We start from the raw sequence: 27,971 nt of genomic DNA, 5'->3' as shown, positions 1-27,971 counted from the left end.
TGTTGCCTCAAGCAGCCTTTTTTTTTTTTTTTTTACTCTTCTCTCTCTGCACTTTTTATAGACTTCTCCACAAGTACAGTAACAGATCTGTTCTGGGCCCCGGACTACTTGTCTCACACAGGATCTAAATCCAAGTAACGAGGTAAGATTCTTACAGGTGTTTGTTTTAGACAGTGCTGGCTGCGCTCCTCCGCAACAGGTGCGTCGGCTCTAGAGTCTTAGAACTCGTTGTTGCGGTTGTTTTGCGCAAAATAGTCCATTTGGAGTTGTCTTTTGTCTTAGAAATGACCATGGGGGGCGAGGAAAACAATGAAAGTACTGTGTGCACCTTTCCAAAGCCATTTGGGGGGGGTGATCCGATCTCAGTTCAGGTGATAGAGGTATTCGAAACCTCTTGTGCCTCAAGTGTAGCAGGCAGCTATATATTAAGGCAAAGAGCTTTGGTTCCCGTGTTTTTCCGATGAACTATCCATCGTCCTGTCTGTCTGTCAGGACGACAGACAGGGCGAGGCGGATCGGCCACCTGATATTTATATAAGGCGTTTCGGTGACATCCGAATAGTCAACATTATTTATCTTATCTTCTGTTGGCACAAGACTGACTGTGAGAACATTGGCACCGCAGATCGATTCGATATGATATGACTCGAAACTGGCCGGGCAGGTCTTGCATTGGATAATTAAATTATGATCAAACATATTCTATATCAAATATAGAATCAGTTGGTAAATGTTCAGTTGAGAGGGTGAGGAGTGAGTGACCGCACAAAGCTGCCCTCCAACTTTTTAAGGTGTTCCCAGGCTGCAGGCGTTACTTGTTTATGGTGGCTCACCGTGGCTGCCATCTCGTCTTACCTACTTTATCTGCTTTATTTAGTGGCAAGTAGCAACACTTGGAGCCAGTCTGACTAGTTTCTGGGAATGGGAAAACAAACAGGAAAAGTACAGAGTCCCGTAAAATGGTCTAGAAAAATAGTAAGGGCAGAAAAAGACAATTGTGGAATGTGGGTGAATTGATTGATTGAATATTTTATTAGGCAAAAAAATGTAAAACAGCACAGTTACATTTAAAATACTTTGTCTAACAGGTCCGTTCATAAAAGTCCTTGCAGACTTGTTTCCAATGAGGGCCTTGGTATTCAATTCATATACAAAAAAAAAACTGAAAAACTAGTTATCAAGGAACAAGTTATCACCACCTGTAGCCTATTATCAGCAAGTGGTAAACCATACACACCTGATGTACATCTATAGTGGCCTGGGGCAACAAATGTGGATGACCGCATGCAGGCTTCTCAGGATGAAGGCCTATCATACTACTAGAGTGCATATTTGCCTTAAGGTCCTAATACGTGGATAAGAATGGGATAACTAATATCTTATTACATCACTGTGTTAGGAACATATTTCACAGTTTTCACAGTCCTGAGTTCTGTCATTGTGTGTACTGTGTAGACTTTTAACTTCACCAGCCAGGGTTTGATCAATGCAGGCCTAAACAGTAGCCTATATCACAGTGATGGTGTTGGAGTTAGTTACTGTCAATGTTGGATCATCATTGTGTGTGTGTTCATGTGGTTTAAAACCTTCTGCCAGAGTTAACATAGGCCTATATAATATATCTGTTAAAAAGTGTGTGCAAGAGAGTGTGAGTGATGGATCTGTATTATTATTAGCCTATTATTATTATATTATATATATAATAATTATTATTATTCACTTTTTAAAGGAACAGAATTGCAAAATACGATAAAACAATAGTTAAAATGGAAGCAAGAAAGAATATGGACAAAAGTCACAGAAGGGGTAGAACAGCAGCTGTGTTGCCATTATAAACAAAGGTGCTTTGAATATTTCCTCATTCTCTTGTCATGCATTCAAAGCATGAAGAATGCCTTTGAGGAATACAGTAGGCATTTTAATGTTGCTGTATCATATACTACAGTAAAAATTGTAAATAATGTTGCTGTATCATATACTACAGTAAATATCTAAAGATGTCTCTAAGAAATAGAGAGACAAACACGTAGAGAGGCCTACCTGTTAACATTTTAATTGCACTTGGCTATGCAGCATGGCGTCGGCTACTCTAGTTGTACAAAGGTGCCGCGAGATGAAAATAGCCGATCTGCTATTTTCGGCACACAACACCGTTGTACGATGAGGTACACTACAGTATAACTGATGATGCTTAACCCCTCAAGGGAGGCAATTGTAGGTTACTAATCACAGAGAGCTGAGATTGGCTTTTATCTTGCAGACTTGCACCATGTGATATGAGGTTGTAACTTGACTTGGACGAATGTCTAACTTAATCAGTGGTCAGAAGTCACATCTCTCCTCTCAGCAGGACAGATTAAGCTAATTAAGTCACATTGTGAATTTAGCATTGTGGCTTCTCCCTCAACTAAACGGATGGAGAGAATGTAGATCATCTAGATTAGGATACTAGAGAGAGATTATCACTGCAATTGCCATTATGTCTGCCTAAATGGATGATTTCCAATACTGTAGGGCCTAGCTGTTTATTGTAAAACTGTGTTTTATGTTTAATAATCAATTGCATGATTTAATCTGATGAGATATATGAGTTTAAATATCTGTGTGATGTACAGTGCCTCTTCTGGTGTTGACGGAACATGATAAGACAATCAATGTTGATATTTTCAGCAGGTTCATGGACACTTAATGTAAATGTAGGTTATTTTGTCCTTGTTGTAAGTAAGAGGCTATACGTGTGGTGTGTTCAGTGTGTGCATGTAGGTTATTGAAGAAAGGAATTTAGCTCAACTCCAGACTATTGCGGTTTATCACATGGTAGTCATAATATATATTATTTATTGACTTTTTACAGACTCTGGTCACACTTCGGAATTGGCTTTAACACCCGGTGCAGCTGACCTGTTTGGAGTACCTATAGCAGTGTTTCTCAAACTTTTTAATGTCAAGGCCCCCCAAATTGATATGTATTTGGCCGTGGACCACCATCTGAAAAGGTTTTGCGCCATGGACCCCCAGAAGAGAATGTTTTTGTTAAAAAAAGTCTTCATCTTCGATATTTTTCAAATATTTTCAAAAATAGCAGATCTACACGTTGCGAGCTTGTACATCTGCTATTTTTTAATAGCCAACATATAAATGGATAACGTGGTTAATTGATGATGCTATGCTACAGTACTTTTGCTGGGTCCCCGGACCCCACTTTGAGAACCAATGACCTATTAAGGCTATATTAAAAAAATTAAGCTAGTCCAAAGGAAGAACCCACTGCATGTTCAGTGTTGTGTAGACTTTTGTAATAGACAAGAGTCACATTTAATCAGCATTTGATGTAGACGTCTGCTTTCTGTAAAATGTCATTTAAGTTTTGTCTGCTATTTTCCACCTCTGCTTTGTCCGCTAATTAATGGATCATTGTTTTCTCCTTTAATTCTCATTGGCCATATGATTTCCTCAGCAGTCCGTGTGTGGTGGGTAACCAGACTCTTGTCATTAGTAACTTAAGTCATGACGCATCACAGTCCTCAGTATAGATGGTGGCTGGTCTCCATGGTTACAGTCAACAGTCTGGACAGAGAAGTGTTTGTAATGATATCCTCAGAACAATGCTAAAACAAAATGGCCGACACAGTAAATCCCCTCCCCACCAAGCCCCAGCTGTCTGTGGAGAGAAACCCCATATAGTGAATAAACAGATGGTTGATACACTACTGTATATAATCTAGTTCAGATCAGAAGGTGTCAGCAGAAGTCATATGGACTTCTGCCACTTGATATACGTAGATTCTGTGGTAACAGTAATGCTAACAGGAAGTTTCACTCTTTTCTGAAGTTAATTCTTTGACTTATTTGCAGCAGAATAAGAAGTGAGAGGGAAAATGTATGCATGGAATTGACAAAATGTAATTAAACCAGGATTAGCTGTCTTATGTTACCAGTCCAAACTGAAGGTGAGCTTTCATTCACCCATGCTAAACATAGTTTACAATAGAATATAAAAAGGGGTGAATATCCTGCTTTCTAGGTATTAAAACAGTGTAGGACATTAGAGTATTACTGAGTGGCACAGCTCACATTTGTCCCTAAGGAATGTCTGACGCACAGCTTTGATGCAGAAGCCAAACACAGGCCTACAGGTGTCACACCCACCCACACACATGAGATAATACCACAAGTTAGCTATCAAAAATCAACAAAAGACATTCGATTTCTGGGTCTCTTCACATCAGCTTTCAAGTGTAGATGATTGAACAGAGAGGGACAGAATGAGTGTGGGCACGTAGAACATGGTGACACGATAATGGCTCTTTGTATTTGTAGAGAGTGTGTCCGGAGGTTTAGAATGACGCTGGTGCTACCCACGCCATGTCAGTGATGACCGTACACACAGTCAGGGTAGAGGAGCGATGGAGGTGGGCAAGTGAAGCGCCGAGGACGAGGGCAAAAGGTGAACAAGTGAGACGTGCGCATTTTATGAAAGCCACCTCACAACACTGTCTGAGACAGTCTATGATGTAACTGAGGCGACAACAGTTTTGACAGAAACGGTATTCCCCAGTTTAAAGTATACAGTATTAGTACTATGGTAAAAGCACAAAAGCAGTGGTTCTGAAACATTTTCATATCAACAACCCCAGATTTATTTGTCCACAGACCCCCTTTTGAAAAGATTTTGTGTCAGGGAGTGGAACCCCAAAAGAGAAGATTTGTCAAGATTTAAAAAAAATAGCTCACTACTCATCGCGGATGTGGATGGGATGTGTTGTGTTTTGTGTTGTTATTTTGAATAGCCGGAATATAAAATTGGGTTTAAGTGTTTAAATAGTTCCTCATTTTGCTGGAGGCCCCTTGAACCCCCTCAAGGACCCGTGGGGGTCCCCAGATCCCACTTTTTGAGAACCAGTGTGGTAAAGATTATAAAGCACATACAGTTGTATGACCTTTATGAGTCAATAATCCCTTCTGATGAGTGTATCATGAGAGGTAGACCAGGAGGGTCAAATAAGGTAAAGCTTCAAAGTGAATGAGCCGGTCCCTCTTCTTATAATAATTAATAAGTTCAGCTCTGGCTTCAATGGATTGAATACGTTTACCCTCATGTGTTTGCTTATAGTAACTTAAGTTAGAGACTCCTTTGAAGATTTGATGTATGGTGATGAAGTCATCCACCAAAGGCGAGCAGAGTTTTCGCAGTCAAGTCTCTTGTTATGAGAGGCAGTATAAAAGATTATAAATCGCAGTAAAAAAATATCTTGTCAGGTTCAAAGTGTGCTTAGTGTCGGTGACGGTGACATGTTTTCACTTTTGTCATCGACTTATATTCATTTTGAATTCATACACACAGTTAACATTGTCCTGTCTCCTGTGTTCTTCCAGCCATGCACCTACCTCCTTTACTCCTACTCCTCCTCGGCCTACTCTGCTGTTGCCCCAGTGCACTATGGGCCGCTAAGGTCATCGTCGTCCCGCCCATCATGTTTGAATCCCACCTGTACATCTTCAAGACGCTGGCCACGGCACTGCACCAGGAGGGCCACGAGACGCACTTCCTGGTTTCGGAGGGCCGGGAAGTGCCCCCGTCCCCTCACTACCACTTCCAGCGTTATCCGGGGATCTTCAACAGCACCACGGCGGACAACTTCCTCCAGTCCAAGGTCAGCAACATCTTCTCGGGTCGACTGACGTTCCTGGAGCTGTTTGACATCCTGGACCATTACTCCCAGAACTGCGACGCCGTGGTCGGCAGCGTGGAGACCATGACCCGGCTCAAGGAGGCCAAGTTTGACCTGCTGCTGGTGGACCCCAACGAGATGTGTGGCTTTGTGCTCGCCCACATCCTGGGCGTCCAGTACGCCGTGTTCAGCACGGGACTGTGGTACCCCGCCGAGGTGGGGGCCCCGGCGCCGCTGTCCTACGTCCCCGAGTTCAACTCTTTGCTGACAGACCGCATGTCGCTTTTCCAGCGGATCTCCAACACGGCCGTTTACCTGGTGTCGCGCTTCGGGGTCCATTATATTGCACTCCCCAAGTATGATCGGATCATGAGGAAATACGGGGTGAAGCCCCAGGTAGCCATGGCTGACTTGGTACAAGGCAGCCGGCTGTGGATGCTGTGCACCGACTTGGCTCTGGAGTTCCCCAGGCCCACCCTGCCTCATGTTGTATACATAGGGGGCATCCTGACCAAGCCTCCCAACCGTCTTCCACAGGTCAGTAGGATGAAAAATATAAACAGAGGGACACACAGGGTTCACGTCGATTTGTCTTTTCTTTATGATAATCAGTCATTTGTGTTTCTTTGCCATTGCTGACCCTCACAACATGAGTGATAAACTTGCCTCATTTACTTCAGTTTGTTTACAAATTGATAATTAGTTTTCACTAATTCATTAATTTACTCTATAATCTGTCATTTGTGTTTCTTTGCCATCACCAACACTCACAACACAAGTGTCTGCCCACATTTTTAATAAGGCACTATCTAGTAAGAAGTATAATGCCATTTTATGATACTAATATGTCATAACTGGGTACTTGGCAGGTTTGACTATCACATTATTCAAGTCTGTAGTTATGTGTGTGGGATGCAAAGCCTCATTATGTTCCACGGGGAGTTTGGGGAGAAACCTATCCTCTTCTCCTCTTCTTTTTAAACTCAAGCAAATTGCAGTCAAATGTCCCTCTCATTGACAAATGCCAATTAATTATTCAGAACGTGGCATGAATGAATCCATTGCAGGGAAAGCTGGTGGTAGCCCTGCAGAGCCTGCTCAGGAGAATGGTGGTTTTCATGGATGGAATCAATCCACCTCTTGTCTCATTCACAATGCCTTGGCTACCACATGTCTGTCGGACCTCATTGTCAGTCCACACGCACACACAAATACATATGTCACATTTATCCATTGACGTATCCCTCCTGTGTTCTTGCGTCCTCAGCATCTACCCCCTCCACCACAAACCTGCCTCCTTTATCTATTTATTTCAAAGTGTTGCTGATTTTTTTGCATGTGATCCTTTCTTTTCTCTCTTTCTTTTTCCAATATATTCTTGCTGGTCTTCTCTTGTCTCTCTCTCCCTGGCTGTGTTCAAAGTCGTTCACTCGTTCTCTACCACAGTATAGGGAGTTATAAAAGTGAGTTATAAAACACATTTTGCATGCCAGAATAAATGTCGGCATTCTTCTTTCAGCGCAATGCATGATGGTAGGCTTTGTGATGTTGAAATGTATTTTGAGATAGGATGAGTCCACTATATTGGATATAATTATGATCGCTATTACCTATATACTCGGACACAACTACAATATTGCATACGGTAATCACTATAGAGTGCCCTATATAGTCAGTAGCGAGTGATTTCGGACACAGTCTCTCTCTCTCTTCTCACTTGGTTTCTTACTGTATGTTCTTGAGTCGTATCAACAGGAAGCAGATTATTATGGATGATGCTGGGGTTTGACTCGTCCTGTCTGGGGTCAAGTTCGCCTGGGTCTAGGGGTGAATGGAGGCACAGTGGGGGGAGGGAGGTCGAGTCATGAAGAAGAAGAAGAAGAGCAGAGGCGGGTGGCGAGAGGGGTTTAGTCCATTTGTTTGGACGGAGACGAGGGCCGGCGGTATCTACTGCGGGGGGCTTTGGAATGCCACTCCAGCCAATAGGCAGCATTGTGTAGCATGGGGTGGAGGGGGTCATAATGGAAGTGGAAGGAGAACGAAGCCATTGTTTTCCGTTGAGCTCTGGGGACACTGAGACTCCTTTATGGGGACACTGAGGCTGCGTTGTAGGGACAGTAGGGCCGCGCTGCGGGGACACAGGGACCCAGTGTGTCCCTGAGGCTGCTCTGTGCCAGGGCCAGGCCTGATTTGCCGCAGCTGGACCATTCTCTTCCCTCCTCCTCCTTGTCCTCCGCCTTCCATCACTCAAATATGGCGACCCCTCCCATCCCCCTTCTCCCATTCTTAATGCATGTTCCTTCTCCCACCATTCCAAAATGAGACTTTTTACATGTACAATATTCCTTGCACGCATGTACACCCGCACACACTGGGGAGTGGGGACATAAATTGCACCCCCAACCAGCTTGTTGATGTCCACAATTTGTCTCAAAACATGGTACGGGTCCGAAACACGCACGGACGTACGCATTGCGTACTGAGTCCTCCTCTGTTACACTGAGTCCTCCTCTGTTTCTCATGATGTTTGGAATCATCCCCCCCATCAGCTAAGTGACCAAGTCTTTTTGCTGACTGACTGGGTAATGGCATGCTGGGTTAACATACTCAACATTCCTTCAGGAGGAGGAGACCTGAGTTCACTATTGTCATAATTTTCCAAGGCTTGAAATATTCATTTTTTTGTAATTTTCACTGCCTCAGTGTTAGGCAGTGAAGCCGAAGTGACACTCGGCAAAACTAAATTTGGTCTAAATTTGTCTAAATTTGGCTTAAAGGGATAGTTCACCCCCAAAACTATCGATTAGTCAGTAGTCACCCCATGGAGACTTGAATTCATGGATATTCTTTAGTTTTTGTCGTATTTCTAAGCCAATAATTTGATGACCGGCAGCGGTTCCAGTAGGAGACACAAAGAGTCTCCTTTGTGTCTCCTACAGGAACAGCTGCCTACCGGTCCACTGGTTAATGGCAAATTATTGGCTTAGGAATGCGACAAATAAAATAAAAATATCCTAATCTAATCGATAGAAGAAAAGTCATTTTGGTGGTGAACTAACCTTTTAAGGAGTTCTCTTTGTGCTGATAATCTAGATTATGATATGCTATGATAGAGTGCTACTGTATCTGATAGCTCCAAATCAAATTACCATTAACATATATTTGTTGACTGAAGCCATATTATCTCGGTGCTAATTTAGCGTAGATGATAAGGTATTGCAAAGGATTTAAAAATCTAAAGGAAAACACCTTCAAAATACACATAATAAATAAATAAATGATTGGCCTTTATAGTAGGCTAATCAGTGATAAGCCAAAGGGTCAAATTGACAATATAATGAATGAGTAATCCATGATTGTTTTTCATTTTTAGATTAGTGTCATGGCATTTTGGCTTTAGATCAGTGAGCATTGACAGGGTAGAGAGTAAGACAGGAGAGGAGACACAACTGAATTTTATTTTTTTTGATAATTGTAATCTCTTACACTAGTTACAGTTACACAATTGGCCATATTGCCATATTGGCCATATTTATCAAGTAGAATAGACAAACATTTGCATGTGGTATTTCTGGCCATGTGTGTCTATACAAAGTCTTGTCATACTGATATACACAGGCTATCAACACACATTCTTTTTTTAAATATAAAATCAGTCTATTGAACAGTGAGTGAGAGTTTGTGTGTTAAACAGCTGGTTAGATTTCACAGAGCAACACAGAAGGTGCACACGTCACATTTAGAGCAAGGATTACAGAGCATTTCAGTGTTCAACCTTTTTGGCTCAAACTCTGTTGTTTACTTTTTATTATTATTATGAACAAATGTTTTCTATAAAAGAATTTCCCTTGCAAAGGGGTCTCCCCCCTGTTCTCCTCCCTTGAAAACTGGGTCTTCCCTCTGTTTCAAGTCATTCAGTGTTTGTTCAAGGAGTTTTATGAATCAGTCAAGGTTCATTTAGAACCAAATGCAGTGCAGCAGTCCAAAGGTTGAGCACAACAGAGACTTCAATATGCTGATTATGAATTTATATGAGGGCAGTTGCTTTGAATTGGAAATGACCTCTTATAACCTCACAGCATGGTCACATCGAAAGCTGTTAGTTAATGTTTTTGTTTTTGTTTTTGTTAGTCAATTTACAGATTATTACCCCATAAAATTGCCTAATAGTTTACTAGTCTACAGGTGGATATATATATTTTTTTGCAATGATTTATTAATTTGCTCTAATAACAAAAGACCAATTATACTTGATAAGTGCGTTACACAGTTGTGCAACATGTCAGCCGCCCATTAGTTTTTGAAAAACACTGTTTGGTTAAGAGCTGTACGTTCTCATGTTTATCCAACATTTTATTATTTATGGTCTGTGATGAATCATTGCAGAGAGACAGAGATAAGCCTATGCCAATGGTCTTTAATAATGGCTATAAACTTCGATAATGTTGCCTGGCTATAAAGAAGATTTACAAACCATGACAACCACAGGTTCACATGAACATGTGATGGGGTGATTATTATAATTTAACATTCAACCTTTTATTATAGGAAAGGATGGAGTTTTTATTAAGTCTCTTTCTGCTCATATCAGGTCAGTTGTTCAGTGCATATGGAACTTTTTTGGACACTTTCTGACATGACCCCTCGCATCTCTATTCTGGTGCCAACATTCCACGAAAATAGCAGATCTATAAGCTCACATAGCTCACTAGCGTAGCGACACATTCTGAGCGTGTAGATATTTTCGGCAAAGACATTTGAGGGGGAAAAGGAGGGGGCCTAGGCTAGTATAGACCTCTGGGGGGCTCCGGTTAGTCACATATAGGGTCTAAAGGTTTCCCAAAAGTTGTTACTAAGTTGTTACATGTTGGTTCTGATTTGTTTACATGAATGCATTAATGAAGCAAAAGGGAAAATGGTGATGACATTGAGGCAGATTTGGGTCGGATGCATTCAGCAGGGTCAAAGTTTGCTGTAATTTGTTTGAAAAGCTTGAAACATATCTCTTTCTCTCCATTCCAACAGGAATTTGAGGCCTGGGTCAATGACACAGCGGAGGATGGGTTCGTAGTCGTGTCATTTGGAGCTGGGGTCAAGTACCTGTCCCATGACATCGCTCACAAACTGGCTGGAGCCTTGGCCAGACTCCCCCAGCGTGTGGTCTGGAGGTACAGTACACTCATCACTGTCACTCATTACTGTCACTCATTCATACTTACTGTAGGCATCACTGTCACAGACAACGTTCCCTGTAACGCCCGGAATGTGCTGCGCAGAACAAATCTATCTAGCGCAGATGGATTTGTTGCCTGGTTTGATTCTTTTGTTGCCCGCACCGCCGACCTATACCCCGCTTTGCAACACACACACACACACACACGCACACGCACACACAGACACACACAGAGAGAGAGAGTAAACAGAGACAGCTTTGCCCACATGCTGCTACAGTGTATCCGACCATCGGTCGCTGCAAAGCGAGAATCACAAATGTTTTCCATCACCTGAAACTTACCATATCAGCGACTTCACTGGCAGTTTGAAAATGACGTTCTGCGTTAACGTTAGTCCAAGTTTTGCCCAACGCGCACCAGCGACGCTGTACCAAAACGAACACTCGCTTCAACGTTTGCGTCGCATAATGGAAAGTGACTGGAAAAGACGGAGGGAGGATAGAACGAAAGACATGATTACCCTGGTCTGACCACAGCGTAGAATGATTGATTTAAATCGCAGGACTCCAGGTAGCCTACAAACTAAAAAAATATGCTTTAAGAAGCTGGAGTGGAGTTGTTGGAGTATGTTTTTGTATGTATCTATGGACCTTGAGTCTGCAATAAAGACATTCATTCATTCATTACTTTGTCTTTTAGTTGACTGTAACTATCTCCATCATCTTCCTCCCTATAATCTCTAGTGTATAAATATAAATGTTTTTGCAAAATATATTCTAAACAAAGCTTTGCACAGTTAATGTTTACATTATGTTGTATTTTTTATTTTAATGAGATTCTACTGTTTAACACAGGGATTCTCAATGTTTGAAATCAATTAGGCAACTGACCACCATTTGATATTATTTATATCTCTAAGAACACGAAGAACACAGAATTTATCACACAGTTGTGATTCAACTCACTGACCCTAATCCATCCTAACACAAAGGCAGTGCACTTGGTTCTGCAATCTGCTTCTCAGTGGTCAAAGTTTTCATGCACACCCCACATGAACTTTAAAGAGATTACCGGTAGCTTTTATTGTCCAGCTTCACATTTGGCCTGCATGGGCACCTTTTGACCTTACATCGGTCTCCTCATCTGTGGACAGAGTGATCTCCAGCTTGAACGTAGTTATAGTGATTGCATTGTACTTTCAATTATTAATCTAGTCCAAGATATTTTAATGTTAAGCATTTGGGAATTAGTCTGTTTTATTGTCAAATCACTAGCCTAAAGGCTTATATGCCTGTCCTTCTCCGCTGTAGTTATCTCCGCCAGGCCAGAAACGGGGGCGGATGACATGTTTTTGCCGGTATCCATGTATCTGTCTGTCTGTAGCTAATCTTGCAAAATACTACACCAACTACTACTCAATATTTGTTTAAGTAATAAAAGGTAGGAACTGGAACTGGAACATTATAAAATTGAAGCTGATAAATGGTTAGTCTTTCCTGATTGGCTGATGATTGGCCATGTGGCCAACAACATACATGTTTTTTGGGTTGACGCAATGCCACAAATCATCCCTGCCAATGTCTCATTTGTAGGGTTGTCAATATCATAACATTTTACTTGATGATTATTTGTACATTTTTTAAACAGACGCTGTGCATACTAGTTCCCTTTTCCAGAAGGTGCATAAACATGTTCCTGGTCAGTTTCTCATAGCTTCATTTGATTGGCTCAGCAGCAGTTTTGAACCGGATGAAGGTGTTGTGTGTTTCCAGGCACTACAGTGTCTCTCTGCATTTGATGTATGTTTACCTTGCTTATTGTAAGTGACTGACTGTAGAGTCAGTGACTTTGGGCATGTCATCATAGGCAAACGTTTTGAAAAGTGTTTGTAAATTTGTCAAAATTAGCAGCCTTTCACTTGCACCGCACCGTAAAGTGAAACGTTGTGAGATTGTTGATTGATTGGCTGTTTTCTAAATAGAAATTTAGGGTTGTAGTTCTGTTCCTGTATATTGTTTCTAAACTTCTGCCATTTTATTGCTGTAATTACTAATTAGGGACATACAGTCTGCCACACCGTATTACTCTTTTTATATGGAGCCCAGAACAAATAGCTGTAAGCCTAACACTTCCCTAAAAATAAACGTTGACTTTATAACCTACTCACCCATGCACCCTTGTATTTGTTGGGTGTCACTATGAGCTAGAACAGGGGTCTTCAGTCCGGGACCCCTAGGGGGTCCTCAGAGTTACTACAGGGGGTCCGCCAAATCTTTGTGTGATATGATTTTGTTTTTACCTTAACCACTTGACGCGAGGCGTTGTGAGCTTGTAGATCGGCTATTTTGGGCAAAGAGGTATAGGTGTAGAGTAGAGATGCACCGATACAGGTTTTTTCAATTCCGATCCGATATATCAATTAGGATATTTTTCGATATCCGATATATATGCCGATATCCGAGCAAAACTTTAAATACAAAAAAAATGCATTACCTTTCAATTAAAGACATTTATTACTGAATATTTTAGTACAATAACAGTAGAAAAAAACCAAATACACTATGATCTATCACCAAAAGAAAATACCTACAAATAATAAATTAAAACAATGTGCATACTTAGCTGCTTCTTAAAATTGTATTAATATCTTTCCGATATCCGATACGTGAAATAAGTCATATCGGTAGCCGATACCGATACGGTATCGGTATCGGTGCAACTCTAGTGTAGAGGGGAAAACAGGGCAGACAGAGTAAACAAAACAAGTTTAATCTAAAACACAATTTTATACAATATCGGGGGTCCCTGCTTCATCTCTCTCTCAGCTAGGGGGTCCTTGGCCTGAAAACGTTGAAGACCCCTGAGCTAGAATGTACCATGTACTGCAGGTGTTTGTGGCTCATCGCTTCAGCCCTCAGACACGTACAGTCTCTGACAGAGGAACTGGAGCTCTGTTCTGCATTATGTGTCTCAGTATCTGTGCGTGTGTCTGTGTCTATATCTCGTTTAAGTTTGCAACTTTGCATGAGTCAATGTGTTCTGGATGTACATAGTGTGTGGATGTGGGTTTCAGTTTAGATTTCTGTGGGCAACATTTGCCCCAAATAGTCGATCTACAATCTTGTGAACTTGTAAATTGCTATTTTATGTTTGTTGCGTCCAACGTTCGGCCACCCACGCATGTTATGTTTATGACGCCCAACGTCCACCCATAAGCCAATTTTACAATAATATAATCCTCCTATAATTCCACAAACCTTTGAGACCAAAATGTGGTGAGACCAAAATGTGGTGAGACCAAAATGTGGTGAAACCAAAATTGTTCTGCCCGGTTCTCCTCAGTGGCTGGAGCTATTGATCTGAAATTGCACACAGCCATTGACCATTAACATGTGCATGGAACTGCGAAGCCCGTTTTTCAATTTCACCAAATCTCAGCTTTTTTAGCTTTTTCGTGTAAAAGAATGTTGCCATGGTTACGGGGCTGCCCAGCTATGGGACGAACTGCCTCCCGGGTTGCCAGATCATGTGCGCATATCCCCCCACGGATGGGTCAAAAAGTCCTATTGACCGATGACCCGGTCATCAAATTATTGAATTAGGAATGCGACAAAAACTAAAAAATCTCCATGAATTCAATGCTTCATGGGGTGTGTAATTGATAGGAAATAAGTAATTTTGTGGGTGAACTACTCTTTTAAGCATTCACTATAACCTGATCATGGAAATAAACATAGCAGAGGTTAAAGAAATACATTAAAAGACGGAGAGAGACCACTGTCTTTCTCCATCTCTTTTGGGAATCCCTTGTTTCCATTGATCAGTTATTCATTAACTCTTATCTCAGTGTGGTTAACTGATTCATTTCTCGTTTGTAACATAATGGGGGGCAATAAAATGTATGGATTCCTCTTTCTGGAGTTAGATACTTCTTACTTGTATAATCTTATCAGATAATACAAACACAATTTGTGTCATGTGCACAATCTTTCTGTGGAGGTTTGGTTTGGTAGTGTGTAGTTGTTTGGTGTGCAAATACTGACTAAACCATTTGCTGTGTGTGTGTGTGTGTGTGTGTGTGTGTGTGTGTGTGTGTGTGTGTGTGTGTGTGTGTGTGTGTGTGTGTGTGTGTGTGTGTGTGTGTGTGTGTGTGTGTGTGTGTGTGTGTGTGTGTGTGTGTGTGTGTGTGTGTGTGTGTGTGTGTGTGTGTGTGTGTGTGTGTGTGGTGACCCAGACGTTAGATATTATTTAAAGGAGCGTGTCACCCATTTTCAACCTTATCTTCGTATAATTGGCACTCACTAATGCTCATAATAAGAGGTGGAGGTTTGGTTTGGTAGTGTGTAGTTGTTTGGTGTGCAAATACTGAATAACCATTTGCAATGATGTCATCACTGGAAAGGTGTGTGTGTGTTGAGAAACCTGCCTTCCAATGACATCATCCATGGGGATTCCAAGCTAATAGAAACTACAGCCTTTCTCTTCCTGTAAAGTTATCATGCTGAAATAGAATGCTTTAATAAGAAAAATATGTATATTTAAGATATTTTTGGGGCTTGTCTGCCTTTATTTGGATAGTACGGTAGAGAGTGACAGGAAACGGGGAGAGAGACAGAGAGTGACACGCAGCAAAGGTCGTCAGGCTCGGGGAATCGAACCTGCGACTCGCTGTCAGGTTGCATTAGAGCCTCTAGAATATAGGTGCCCCCCAAATATAAAAACATTTTTGAAATCTTGTTTGAAATGACCAAACCTGCCTATCAATGATATCACTGGTAGGCAGGTTTCTGAACTGACCACAGCCCTCCTCCGTGACACAGACTTAATGGACAGAAATGGTGCCATAATGAGCATTGGTGAGGTCCAATTATATGAAGACCGGTTGGAAATGGGTGAAGGGTTCCTTAAATTGTCATGTTTGACCTTTGCAGACACTTTTGGAACATATTCACGGTCATATTGGGGACATAATATATATGCCCAAATTCCAATCATCCTGTCAGCAGGCTGTATCTTGGAATGTAAACAAACATGGCTGCGTTGCAAACTATCTCTTTTTGAAGCTAAACAGTACGCTAAAATGTTTCTGAAGATATTTGAGGAAAGAAATGGGCAATGCAGGAACATCAAGTTGATTCAGAACTTATCGTCTGGCTACTGCAAGACTATCCTTGCACTAACGCAATGGTTACACCTAATCTGGCTATATCATTGCCTGGCAACATAAGGCGAAGGTATGTGACCCATGAGTGAAGGAAGAAGGCAAGGTAAACAAATGGTAACAAAAGCATTCCTTTAGCTTGGTCCTTAAATTACACCTTGGCTGTCAGCAGAATGCTCAATCTGGATCCTTCAGCAAATATGGCAGATAAATTGAGAGAAAATACAGGCAGAGAGTGTAGTGAGAGCACAAGGTGAGAATTTAAACCATGCAACCACAGTCGTGCAGCCCTCACCCGATGCTGCTCAAATTGAACCTTGTGTTCTGTCTGGGGTTGGCTCTCGCAGGTCTGGAGCACGGCCAAAGAGAGCGAGAGAGACTAAAGCGAAAAGAATTGTGTCATTGATTATCAGTGAGTCAATGTTGGCTTTGATTGGACACACAGTGAATTGTTGCTTTGTTGACGAGAAAGGGAGATAAGAGATTTTTAGTTAAAAGGAGGAGAAACGGACAGAGGGATGGGGGAAGTAATGTATGCATACAGATGTATTGTGTGCCGCCTGCACTGGAAAAAGCTTTGAGTCTCCCTCTCTCTCTTGCCTGTGTGCACACGCTTGCACACGCACGCGAGCTGAGAGTGGACAAAGGCTTGGGTTGAGCTCCAAATGACCGGAAGTACGGCTGTCCTGTGATATCTTTACATGGTTGAGGCTTATGCTCCTTTTTGTCTTTTTATTCTGTAAGTTTGACTTGGAGGATGTATAGTTTGATGCTGAATTTGACTTGTCTCTCTTTCCCAGTTACACGTTTATACCTGCTTTATTACAATCACTTTCAACCTGGCGTCCCTCTTTTGGGCATGTCATTATACTGTAGGTAAAAATTGCAGAACTAAAAGCTCACAACATGTCACGATGTGATACATTTCGGTTCTCATTTCAGCTATTTTTTGCCGAAATGAGACGTGGTTGATTCGCTCATGTCTGTGTTCATCTACCCCTCGATTATATTTCCTGTAAGGCACTTCAGCTCCCTGTGCTCTAGTACCCCTACCCCTTGATCTGGTTTGATTAGGAAACACCTGTTACACTCAAGCAACCTATGTAGCACCTTAGTACCTATGTAAAACATCATACATAATAAACAAAATCCATTGTATAAATGTAACCCTACAAGGTGATTTACAAGGTGAAATGATGATGATGTATAAAGGCGGATAAAGATGTATAAAGGCTCTATATAAATGCACCATTTACCATTTATGATGATGATCATGGTTGGTGATACTTGCCTATGGATCTGAAAATGAATGCCATGTCTCATGAGACATAGAGTCAATGTATTGATGCCCTCTATAAGTGTATTCTAGACATTAATGCTTGGATGGCTCAGAACTTCCTTCAGCTGAACCAGGACATAACAGCGGTATCCATCACTGGAGCAGAGGCACACAGAGAGAGAAACTGACCTTTAAATTGAAGTCACTGACACCAGGCCTAAAACCCTAGATGTCATCATAGATTCTAATTGAATTATTATTTTTGATGCCCACATCAGGAATGTGATCAAATCTGCCTTTAATCACTTAAAAGATATTGCCAGATTGAATTAGTTTCTCTCCCAGGCCAATAGAGAGAGTCTAGTGCATGCTTTTATCACTACTTAGCTAGACCAGTGGTTCTCAAACGCTTTCGCTCCAGACCCAAAAGAGGAATTAGACGTTTTTGTCTTTTTATTCTGTAAGTTTGACTTGGAGGATGTATAGTTTGATGCTGAATTTGACTTGTCTCTCTTTCCCAGTTACACTTTTATACCTGCTTTATTACAATCACTTTCAACCTGGCGTCCCTCTTTTTGGCATGTCATTATACTGTAGGTAAAGATTGCAGAACTCTAAGCTCACAACATGTCACGATGTGATACATTTCGGTTCTCATTTCAGCTATTTTTGCCGAAATGAGACTGTCAACGTGGCTTATGTGGTTAAACGTGGTTGATTCGCTCATGTCTGTGTTCATCTACCCCTCGATTATATTTCCTGTAAGGCACTTCAGCTCCCTGTGCTGTAGTACCCCTACCCCTTGATCTGGTTTGATTAGGAAACACCTGTTACACTCAAGCAACCTATGTAGCACCTTAGTACCTATGTAACCTATGTAAAACATCATACATAATAAACAAAATCCATTGTATAAATTGTACTCTTGAGAGTATAGAAATGAATCCTACCACGGGTAAATTTTTACATTTTCAGAGTTCAAATAACACTGGATTTGTTGGCATCAACACACAACTACACTATATGTACTGACACTATTTAGGCTATGAGATTTATTTTCTTGTGTGTGTGGTCTGTTTTTACTCACAACATCCTGGAGAAATTAAAAGGGCTATGATCCTTGTTGGATTTTGGTACCAGATCACGAGCACATAATGACACATTCTACTTCTTGTGTAGGCAGCAGACCAGAGATCCGCTTGGTACAGTGCTTTCATGTTGAACACTGTGTTAACAACGGCTAGTTTTACCACAACATCTCTCCTTTCCTTTCTGATGGCTGGTCAGTAGGTCACTGAAAGCAATAAAACAGCATCCTATATTAGGGACTACCAGCTCAGTGGCCTTGTGGTTAGAGAGGTCGGGGTTCAATACCCGGTCGAGTAGTCAATGTCATACCAAAGTATGACATTGTATGGCATACTGTATACACATTGTACCCTTTGCCTCCCTGCTTGGCATTCAGCATCAAGGTTGAATTGGGGGTAAGTACCTAATGACATACTAGCGTCATTCATGTCCAGGGGGTGTACTTGTACATCAGGCTGCCTCACACTAAGGAAATAGGAGATCGTCTCCTGACCTATTGGCCTCATGGCTCGGGAACAGCTTGTTCTCAAGGCTACTTCTACAACCACATACTACTGGTGCTAACAGGTTTATAGTGTAATATGTAATGTAATATGAATGTGATCAAATCTGCCTTTAATCACTTAAAAGATATTGCCAGGTTGAATTAGTTTCTCTCCCAGGCCAATAGAGAGAGTCTAGTGCATGCTTTTATCACTACTTAGCTAGACCAGTGGTTCTCAAATGCTTTCGCTCAAGACCCAAAAAAGGATTATTAGACGTTTGCCCGGAACCCAATAGTGCATATTATACTGCGTTGCGATCTGGCAGATCTGCTACTTCTATGCTACTAATTTGTTTTCTAATTTAGGGAATTTCTTGGTTATTTTTATTTTATTCATGAAATTCCTTTTGAAAAATGTTTGAATTTGTTTTCAACTCATGAAAATGTGTAATTTTTTGTGGAAAATCTTTTAAAATAATGATAATGAATGACAAAATGTAGGGAACAAATAATAAAGGGTATTCACTCGCGACCTACGAAAACGGATCAGTAGGCTAGACTACTGCTCTCCTATCATAAAACCAAAAAAGCAATACATCAACTACAAAATTCACCTGTGTGTGTGTGTGTGTTGGCCAGGACCAGAAGGAGAGAACATATACACCTATATTAAAATGGCTGCACTGGTCTGGCTACTGGTCCCCATGAAGCCACGCCATTTTTAGACCCTGTCTTGTTATTTTCAATGCCTGGAGCTGCATCTCATATACGACTTGACTTGTTCTATATAAATAAAGTTGATTCAGAAATAACAAAGATTTTTAACCCTGGTCTCCCTATCTGTCTGTCTCTCTCTGTCTTTCTATTGTAGGTTCTCTGGAGTTCGGCCTAGTAACCTGGGCAGTAACACCAAGCTTGTTGAATGGATGCCTCAGAATGACCTGTTGGGTAAGTCCTGAAAAAAGACAATAGCTGTCTTGCAAACTGTATACTAAGGGGCTTACCGGTTACTGTTAAGCTAACAAAACAACAATAACAACAACACCAGCAACCTGCTGTGGGTTGAGCTGATGAACTAACATGTTTTTCTTTGTTCTATTTGACACTCACAGCAGCAGTAGTGAATGCATTGGGCATTTTGTGTAGATGAAGGGATTTTCTGTGACCAAGAACATGTAATACATCACTTATTGAATGAGTCAATGATTCACAGACACCTACACACACTGAGACACACACACACACAGGCTCCTAAAGCCTCGTTTATACTTAACCGTGCGACACGTCCTATGCTGGAAAATAGCAGATATGCAAGCTCACAGCGCGTCTCATTCGAGACGTGCTGTGAGCTTGCACATCTGCTATTTTCGGCGTCCGACTCCGTGATATGGTGAAGTATAAATGGGGCTTAAAGGGATAGTTCACCCCCAAAATGACTTGTTTTCTACCGATTACACACCCCATGAAGCCTTGATTTCATGTTTTTTTTTAGTTTTTGTCACATTCCTAAGCCAATAATTTGATGAGCGGTGGTCTCACACAAATGCAGGTCATTTGTGTCTCCTACGGCCTCCATGATGACTGCCTCCGCCGATCATCAAATTTAGATAATTCAAAAAAAATAAAAAAATCCATGAATTCAAGGCATCCTTCCATTCACATGTTGTAACTTGTCGCCTATTTTTGATAGATACGTTGGTTACACATGTTATTTAGATAGACATACTCTGTTCCTTGTCCACAAAATGCTAACTATGTTATTCCTAGCTACTTTGTAGCACTAAATTGTTGTATCCTGTCAATTGTTCACTAAGGGTCATGCCATTTACTCACTTTGTAAATTGCTCTGGATAAGAGCGTCTGCTCAATGCCTATATTGTAAATTATACACATACTGTTGTTTGCCCAGCAGGTGTAAAGACATTTTTTGGCTTTTCAGCATGTACATACAGTACATGTACACGTGAGGTTTGTTAATAATGAGTACAGAGTTGGTGATATACACAGGGTTTGGGCTTGATAGCTGGTTCATAGTAGGCAAATTATTCACATTCAGTAGCTCTGAGTCAAATAAATCTCTACTCAAGATTCAAGTCTGAAGCTGAAGAAATGTGCTTCACATGTTTTACATTGTTTTTTAATTGAAATAACTTATATTGTAGGCTGAAAGAGTATTGCCACCATGTGTATTAAAAGCTGTGCAGAATTGTATTAGCACAGAGAAATATTTGTAATAATTCTTCTCACTCTGCCATTATTTGTCTAAATAAGCCGATTCAAATTTATATTCAATCAAATCCTTTGTTGCCACAACCCTAGGTACACATTCATATTCTAGCAATATTTAAGAATGAATAAACACGCACGCACGCATGCACGCACGCATGCATGCATGCACAAACACACACCTTATTACTCCTTCAAAATTTTAACAGGTTTTCCATACACACTCTGAGCCAACTTTCACATTTAAAGAATCATTTAACACAAACGCATACATTCAAGGTTCAAGGTTGTGCTTTATTGTTATCTTGTGTAAAGGTATAAGAGTAAAACTTATTTTTGTTTTGCTTCCTTCAGACAATGCAGCAGCATACGTAATAATAATAATAATAATATTAAAACAACAGTCAAAAAAACTTTCTGATCTGTTGCCCTGCAATTCTTACCATACAGGCCACGCCAACACCCGGGCCTTCCTAAGCCACGGTGGCCTGAACAGCATCTATGAGGCCATGTACCACGGGGTGCCAGTGGTGGGTGTGCCCCTTTTCGGAGACCACTATGACACAATGACCCGTGTGGCTGCTAAGGGCATGGGCATCATGCTGCACTGGAAGACCATGACCGAGGAAGACCTCTACACCGCCTTGACCAGCATCATCCAAGAGAGCAGGTTGGAGTTCAAGGCCTGGGCAAAACATGGCCTTCATTTACAACTACACAAATGGACACACACACACACACACACACACACACACACACACACACACACACACACACACACACACACACACACACACACAAGCGTCTATAGAATTGGAGAGATTCACACTTCACACTCTTGTGTGAAATTAAGCCACAATGTGCATTGTTATGCACTGTCCCACTTGCCGAGTTGGTTCTGTTTTGGATATCAGTGCCATCTAGTGACTACTTGTGGCATCACATGCTGGAGTTTCCTCAAAATAGGGACACCAGGGTTAAAGTGATTAAAGTTGTCTAACCATTGTTTGCATCAAATACATAAATGCTGGCAATTACAATGGATGTGTGTAATGTTTTGATGTTAAAAAAGCAAGCAACATCCATACCACTCCACACACACACACACACACACACACACACACACACACACACACACACACACACACACACACACACACACACACACACACAGAGTTTAACAATTTATTTATGTCCACACACAGGGAAAGCATACAGGGACACAAATATTTTAGGTGCAGTAAAGGTTACAATCACAAACTCATGGATATGTCCTCATGATACAACACGCATGTCACTCAGCACTTCAATACAACACGCATGTCACTCAGCACTTCAAGTAGTGGCGGCTCCGCCACATAGTGTGTATGGAAAGCCTGTTAAAAGTTTGAAGGAGTAATAAGGTGTGTGTTTGTGCATGCGTGTGCGTGCATGTGTGCGTGCATGTGTGTGTGTCTGTGTGTTTATTCATTCTTAAATATTGCTAGAATGTGAATGTGTACCTAGGGATGTGGCAACAAAGGATTACCGCAGCACACACACACGCTCACACAAATTGTCATACACAGTCCCAACGCATATGCAGTACATGCACCAAGGTTAACAAGCTGTGTAGATTGACCCTTACCTCTTATTCGTGTTCCTAGGTACCGCCAGCGAGCACACGTCCTGTCGACCATTCACAAGGACCAGCCAGGCCACCCAGTGACCAGAGCTGTCTACTGGATCAGCTACATCCTCCGTCACAAAGGCGCCGACCACTTGCGCTCCTCGGTCTATGAGGTGTCCACCCACCAGTACTTCCTGGTGGACGTGGTTGTCACTGTGGCCGCAGCCTTAGCTCTGGTAGTCTTTACCCTCTACCGGATAGGACGGTTGTTGAGGTCAAAGGTCGGGAGCCAGAGGAGAGCGGGCGAGGTCGCCAGGGATGACGATAACATGGCCAATGGACATTGCCATAGTGACAGCCTGGCCAATGGAAAGCACAACCGCAACGGCTCCGTGGTAAAAGAGAAGAAGACGAATTAAGCGTAAAAATGGCCGGGAGGGAGAAGGAGGAGGATGTTGTCCTTTTAGACTCTGATCTAGGTTCAGTTTAGTGTTTTGATAAAGGATATAACTCATCAACGATGAAGGAAAAGGCTGATCCTAGGTTACGTCTACAGGCAACTGCTAGCAACAGCAAACCAGAGGCTGGATGAGGAAACACAATGCATCATGGGGGGTCAGAATTAAAGCCTAATTAATGCGTTGTTGCACTATGGTGTTGCGTTTATTGCTTGGGAAGCAACAAAGCATAAATTAGGCTTTCCGGGATTGCGTGCTCAGAACCTGTGTGTGTGTTTGCAAGTGTGTATGTGTGCCGAGGGGAGTTTTAATGAAATGCAACAACATCTAACAGAAGCAGTTACAACAAGGACACCAAAACTATTTTGAAAGTAAAAAAAAAAAAAAAAAAAAAATGCAAGCAGGAAAAACGCATTAGAGAACATTGATTTCACATGTTCTTCTTCTCTCTCTCTCTCTCATTCTCTCTCTCTCTCTCTCTCTCTTGATCTCTTATTCTCTCTCTCATTCTCTCTCCTGTCTTCCTCTCTGGAATGGAGGGATGGTGATGAGGGGAAACTCTGAATGCCAATCCGTTTTCCTTGAACAAAATAAGCACATAATGTTAAAGAATATTTAATTTAGAAGCTAATGTTTTTAATGACAAGTAATGGCACTCCTTCACCCAAGTGCCTGGTAATCTGTAAATAGAGGACAAGTCTATTTATTACTGTACAAAGGTATTTTAATGATGGACAATTTAGCATGGCTTATTCTTAATTTATTATTTCATTTACCGGTATTGTGATTTAATTATTACACACACACTCCCTTTTTTAAACAAATAACACCCCTATATTATGTTATTCTGTCAATAATATACGTAATAAATGCATAAATATAACGTATAGAGGTAGACCGTTATATATTCAATTGACTGATACAGTATATCGGGCTGATACTTGCATTTCATACAATATCCGAATCAGTTGTAAAGGCTTCAATATGACAGATTCGTCTATTTTTGTTCACTCCTGATACAATATACTATACTTCTATCGCTACCTGTAGAATCAATAATCTGCTGCTTCCGACACCGTCTTAATTTGTTGATAAAGATGTTGATAAAGATGTGTGTAATTTCAGTGTAATTCTAATATTTGTTTTAAATTATTTTATTTCTGTTTTTAAATGAGTAAAGCTTTTAAATGGTAAGAGTGGTTGGAGTGTTCCGCTCCAACCATGTTTTCCCCCAAAATTCCATTCGAGAGCATAATGCCCCAATTGTATATCCTATATACTGTATCTAGGGATACAGTTTGTCAGATTCTCGGTCAGCACTATTGACTATTGACTATGACACTGTCTGTCAAAAGTAGCACTGTAGTGTTGTAAAGACAAGTTGCATAGTGCTGATTTTTATTTCGGCTATATATCGGTACATATGTAGCTTATCAGCTATATATCGGCTAATATCGGCTTATCAGTCTTCCTGTTATCTAAGATATCGGTATCGGTCAACCTCTAATTAGTGTTTCAAACTCCTCAGCACTCAGATTAAGCCCCAACTCTAAAAAATACCTAATTATGAATGAATTATCTTCTATGTCGAATCCTCTCCCATTTCACATTGCCAAACATCGCCTGCACCGTGCTGGATCAGGGAACTTCCCTCTACAGCAGCAGAGGTCAACTTGGGACCAGCTCTGTTGGGTTTAGCAGTGGCAGTGTGAAAAGGGTGATGATGTTGATATTCAAGGGGAGTGGCATTCCATTAACAACCGCAGATGCTGCAGGTTGACCAGGGCCCACTTCATCAGGGATGAGACTTAATAATATTATTGATTTATTACCAATTTCCTTGTGAATTCCCCCCAATGTGGATCGTGCCTCCCTTTATATACTTATCCGTCTTATAAGTATCGATTGAAAGATTTATTGCCACATCTCTGGTGCACTACTTTGACAGCGTGCATCCCTCCAGTATGAGTCATGTTCTCGTTCGTATTTGATAGGAATAGTTGTCCATAAAGACGGTAGAAGACGAGGAGCACACCGGTCATAGGTAGTGGTTACAGAACTTGACCTTACATTCAGAAACCCTTTTGGTTTCTCAGTCCCGGGTAAACTTGTCAAGGAAGCAAACCGTAAACGTTTTCTTTTACACTATACACACTAAGCAGGCCTACAAGTGTATAGTTGTATTCATTTTGAATGTGAGTGGTGCAGTTTCTGCATAATATCACCTTTTTTGAAAGGAAATATTTACGTATATTTGAAAGCTTGATTACTGGTGTGCATGTGTGTGGACTTGTGCGTGTGGTAGATCATCGAGCAGATTTTAGGCCGGAATGCCAGGGAGTTGTCAAAATCGACAACGTTTTGGGGCGTGCGCTAATAATAATTAAAAGCATTCCAAGCAGTCATGTAATGGCAGTTTCAGCATGTTATGTTTAGATAAAGGATATTCAGCGAGACTGAAGTAGCCTTTAGTAGTTTTCAAATTTTTCCTCCACCTTTCCTCAACTCCACTATTGACCATATTCACACTGTGGTTTCTCGCCCGCCGTGTGAATTATGGGCAATGATACAGTATGTGCTGGTATGAGAATCGGTGTGTAAGGAAATCAGGGCCCTGCCTGTCACTCCTCAATAGAGGGAACGTTGTTAAGATGGAGACTGGACCAGAGGAAGGTGCAGTAGTGCAGACAACCAAGGTGCATTCATTCTATGTTCCTAATTCCTATGTCCATAGTTGATTTAAAAAAAACTAAAAGGTTTCTAATTCTTTTTGCCGATGTTATCTTCCATTCTTCTTTGTCATGATGTCTGTGCGTCTATTCAGTGAGATAACACTTTAAATTGGCAGCCGCATATTGCTGATGTCCAAGCAAAGAAACTGTCCACTGTTACTAAAAATCCATATGAGAGAGAAATACAAATGTAAAGTAAACAAAGTAAATGCTTTGTTTTAACCAATCAGAGTAGAACTTAAAACGGACCAACCCACAAACCAACAAGGAAACGTTGAAGCTTCTTTTATGAAACATGCATGAAAAGATCAACAAAAATATCTCTGTGGTCCTTTTTTCTCTGTGAGCTGAATGTGAGTCTTCCGAACCTAGCCCTACCATGAACTGAGACTATGTACTTGAATCTTAATCATCATCATCATCTTTGTCATCGACATCATTTTCATCATCGTCATTATCACCAAAAACTTCAACTCTTCTTTATGGTAACGGTATGCAGGCGACACACAAGCTATGACCAGGGAATGGCGAGAAAGGAAAAAGTAAAACAAACTTTGTGAATAAAGGACTTTTTTTTATTTTTATGATTTCAGTATTAACATGTAGTGTAGTTCGCATGGTAGCCTAGCCGCATCTTCTTTATGTATTGCTGTTTTCTTGTCTCATATATCTCATCTCATCATGTACAGTATGTGTGTTTGAGCATCAACCTGAAAGGCCTTCTTCTAAATGTTTAAACTTATTTAAGAAGCGCTTTTCTTGATACTTGATAACAGAAAAGAGGGAGGAAAATGCATTATAAAATGACAAAATGCTGACTTTTACTCTAGCATAGGCCCTGTCCTGTCCTCTTTCTATATTGTAGCTTCTCTATTCTCTTGTCTTTGCTCTCTCCATCATTACTGTCTCTTTATCGCTTTTATGTCTTTCTGCTCTCATAAATAACACCAGGTATAGCTGCGACTGCAGAAGTGCTCCTTTTTTCATATACTTTTATTTAAAAAGTAAAAATGGCCTCAATTGTCCCGTCATGTGTGTCCATGTTGTAAATACAATAATGTAAACAAACAAAACTACTAATGCTAAATAAACATTACATATTTTGTTTGCATATTTGCATTGGATGTTTCTTTTACCGTATATTTGTCATGTGTTGAGATATTGAACTCGGTTTTGATAGCTCCCACTGTTAACTGTTCATTCACAGGTGTTGATGGAATTGATCACGATTAACATAAATTGCAATACATAACAGTTAGGTCGTTTAACAGTGGATATACTGTAGAAAGTATCCACTGTTTCACCAAAGAGAATATTGTGCTGCATAGTTGATTGGGAAATGTTTTTTGTATACTTTTGCATTCTAGACTTATTCTTTGTTTCTGTATTTATTTCATACTTGATTGCAAATGATTTAATGTCCATTCCACTGTGATAGAAATGAGTTATTTGCATAGATACATAGTCACACTGAAAAGTCCAAATAATTTGAACAAAAGTTGTACAATAGGTTTGCAAACATCCACTGTACATAGAGTGTTATATTTTTGTTGTTTGGTGTATAACAGCATTCTGTCTGTTCCTGGTATTCCTGGAGGCGAGGTGGTGTTCTGGTGACCTGATCTGTTGAGGTCAGTAAAAGTGGCATCATCGTGCACCCCACCGGTCAGCGCTGTCGTCCCAAAGACTGTTTCATGAGGTGGAACAGTGGAGAGAAAGTCAGAAGCACCCACTGGAAGAACAAAAAGAATGAGATGAAATGATACAGCTGCCTCACAGCCTGGCCCTGTAGTGCTTCATCTCACTCTGCCTCTAGTGCCTGAAAGGTGCTTCCATCTATCCACAGATATACTAGTGTCAATTTAATTTGATTCTGAGTTTCTTATTTGTTCTTATTTTTTATGCCATTCGTTTTTTTGTACAGAAATGAGATACAGCCACGTATCTCTGTTGGACGTTTTTAATACTATGCATGTCTGTCTCATGGCATGCTAAATAAATCTTAGGGTCTTAGGGGTTGTTTTGTTAGTTTAGTTTTTCAAATATTAGACATGAATAATATAAAGGACAGCTAGCCGTTCTACCTA

The 27,971-nt window shown here is 40.9% G+C and overlaps 1 protein-coding gene across 1 annotated transcript; it reads left to right on the top strand.

The window, feature by feature from the left end:
• ugt8 (UDP glycosyltransferase 8) lies at positions 1 to 26,973 on the top strand. Its single transcript, XM_080444457.1, has 6 exons — positions 1 to 142; positions 5,377 to 6,209; positions 10,698 to 10,840; positions 19,731 to 19,807; positions 21,536 to 21,755; positions 22,732 to 26,973. The coding sequence occupies exons 2-6, from the start codon at positions 5,379 to 5,381 to the stop codon at positions 23,111 to 23,113; spliced, it is 1,653 nt and encodes a 550-aa protein (XP_080300583.1). The 5' UTR covers positions 1 to 142; positions 5,377 to 5,378; the 3' UTR covers positions 23,114 to 26,973.
• The last annotated feature ends 998 nt before the right edge of the window (positions 26,974 to 27,971 follow it).

This window comes from Gymnoscopelus braueri, assembly GCF_963280865.1.
Source record: "Gymnoscopelus braueri genome assembly, chromosome: 2".
Taxonomy (NCBI): domain Eukaryota; kingdom Metazoa; phylum Chordata; class Actinopteri; order Myctophiformes; family Myctophidae; genus Gymnoscopelus; species Gymnoscopelus braueri.
Note: the sequence above shows the minus strand (reverse complement) of the source record. Positions and strands in the feature narration are given on the sequence as shown.

Coding starts and splice junctions, on each gene's coding strand:
- ugt8 (XM_080444457.1), top strand. CDS start 5,379: ATGCACCTACCTCCTTTACTCCTACTCCTCCTCGGCCTACTCTGCTGT. Junction 19,808..21,535: donor GCCTCAGAATGACCTGTTGG/GTAAGTCCTGAA, acceptor CTTACCATACAG/GCCACGCCAACACCCGGGCC. Junction 21,756..22,731: donor AGCATCATCCAAGAGAGCAG/GTTGGAGTTCAA, acceptor TCGTGTTCCTAG/GTACCGCCAGCGAGCACACG.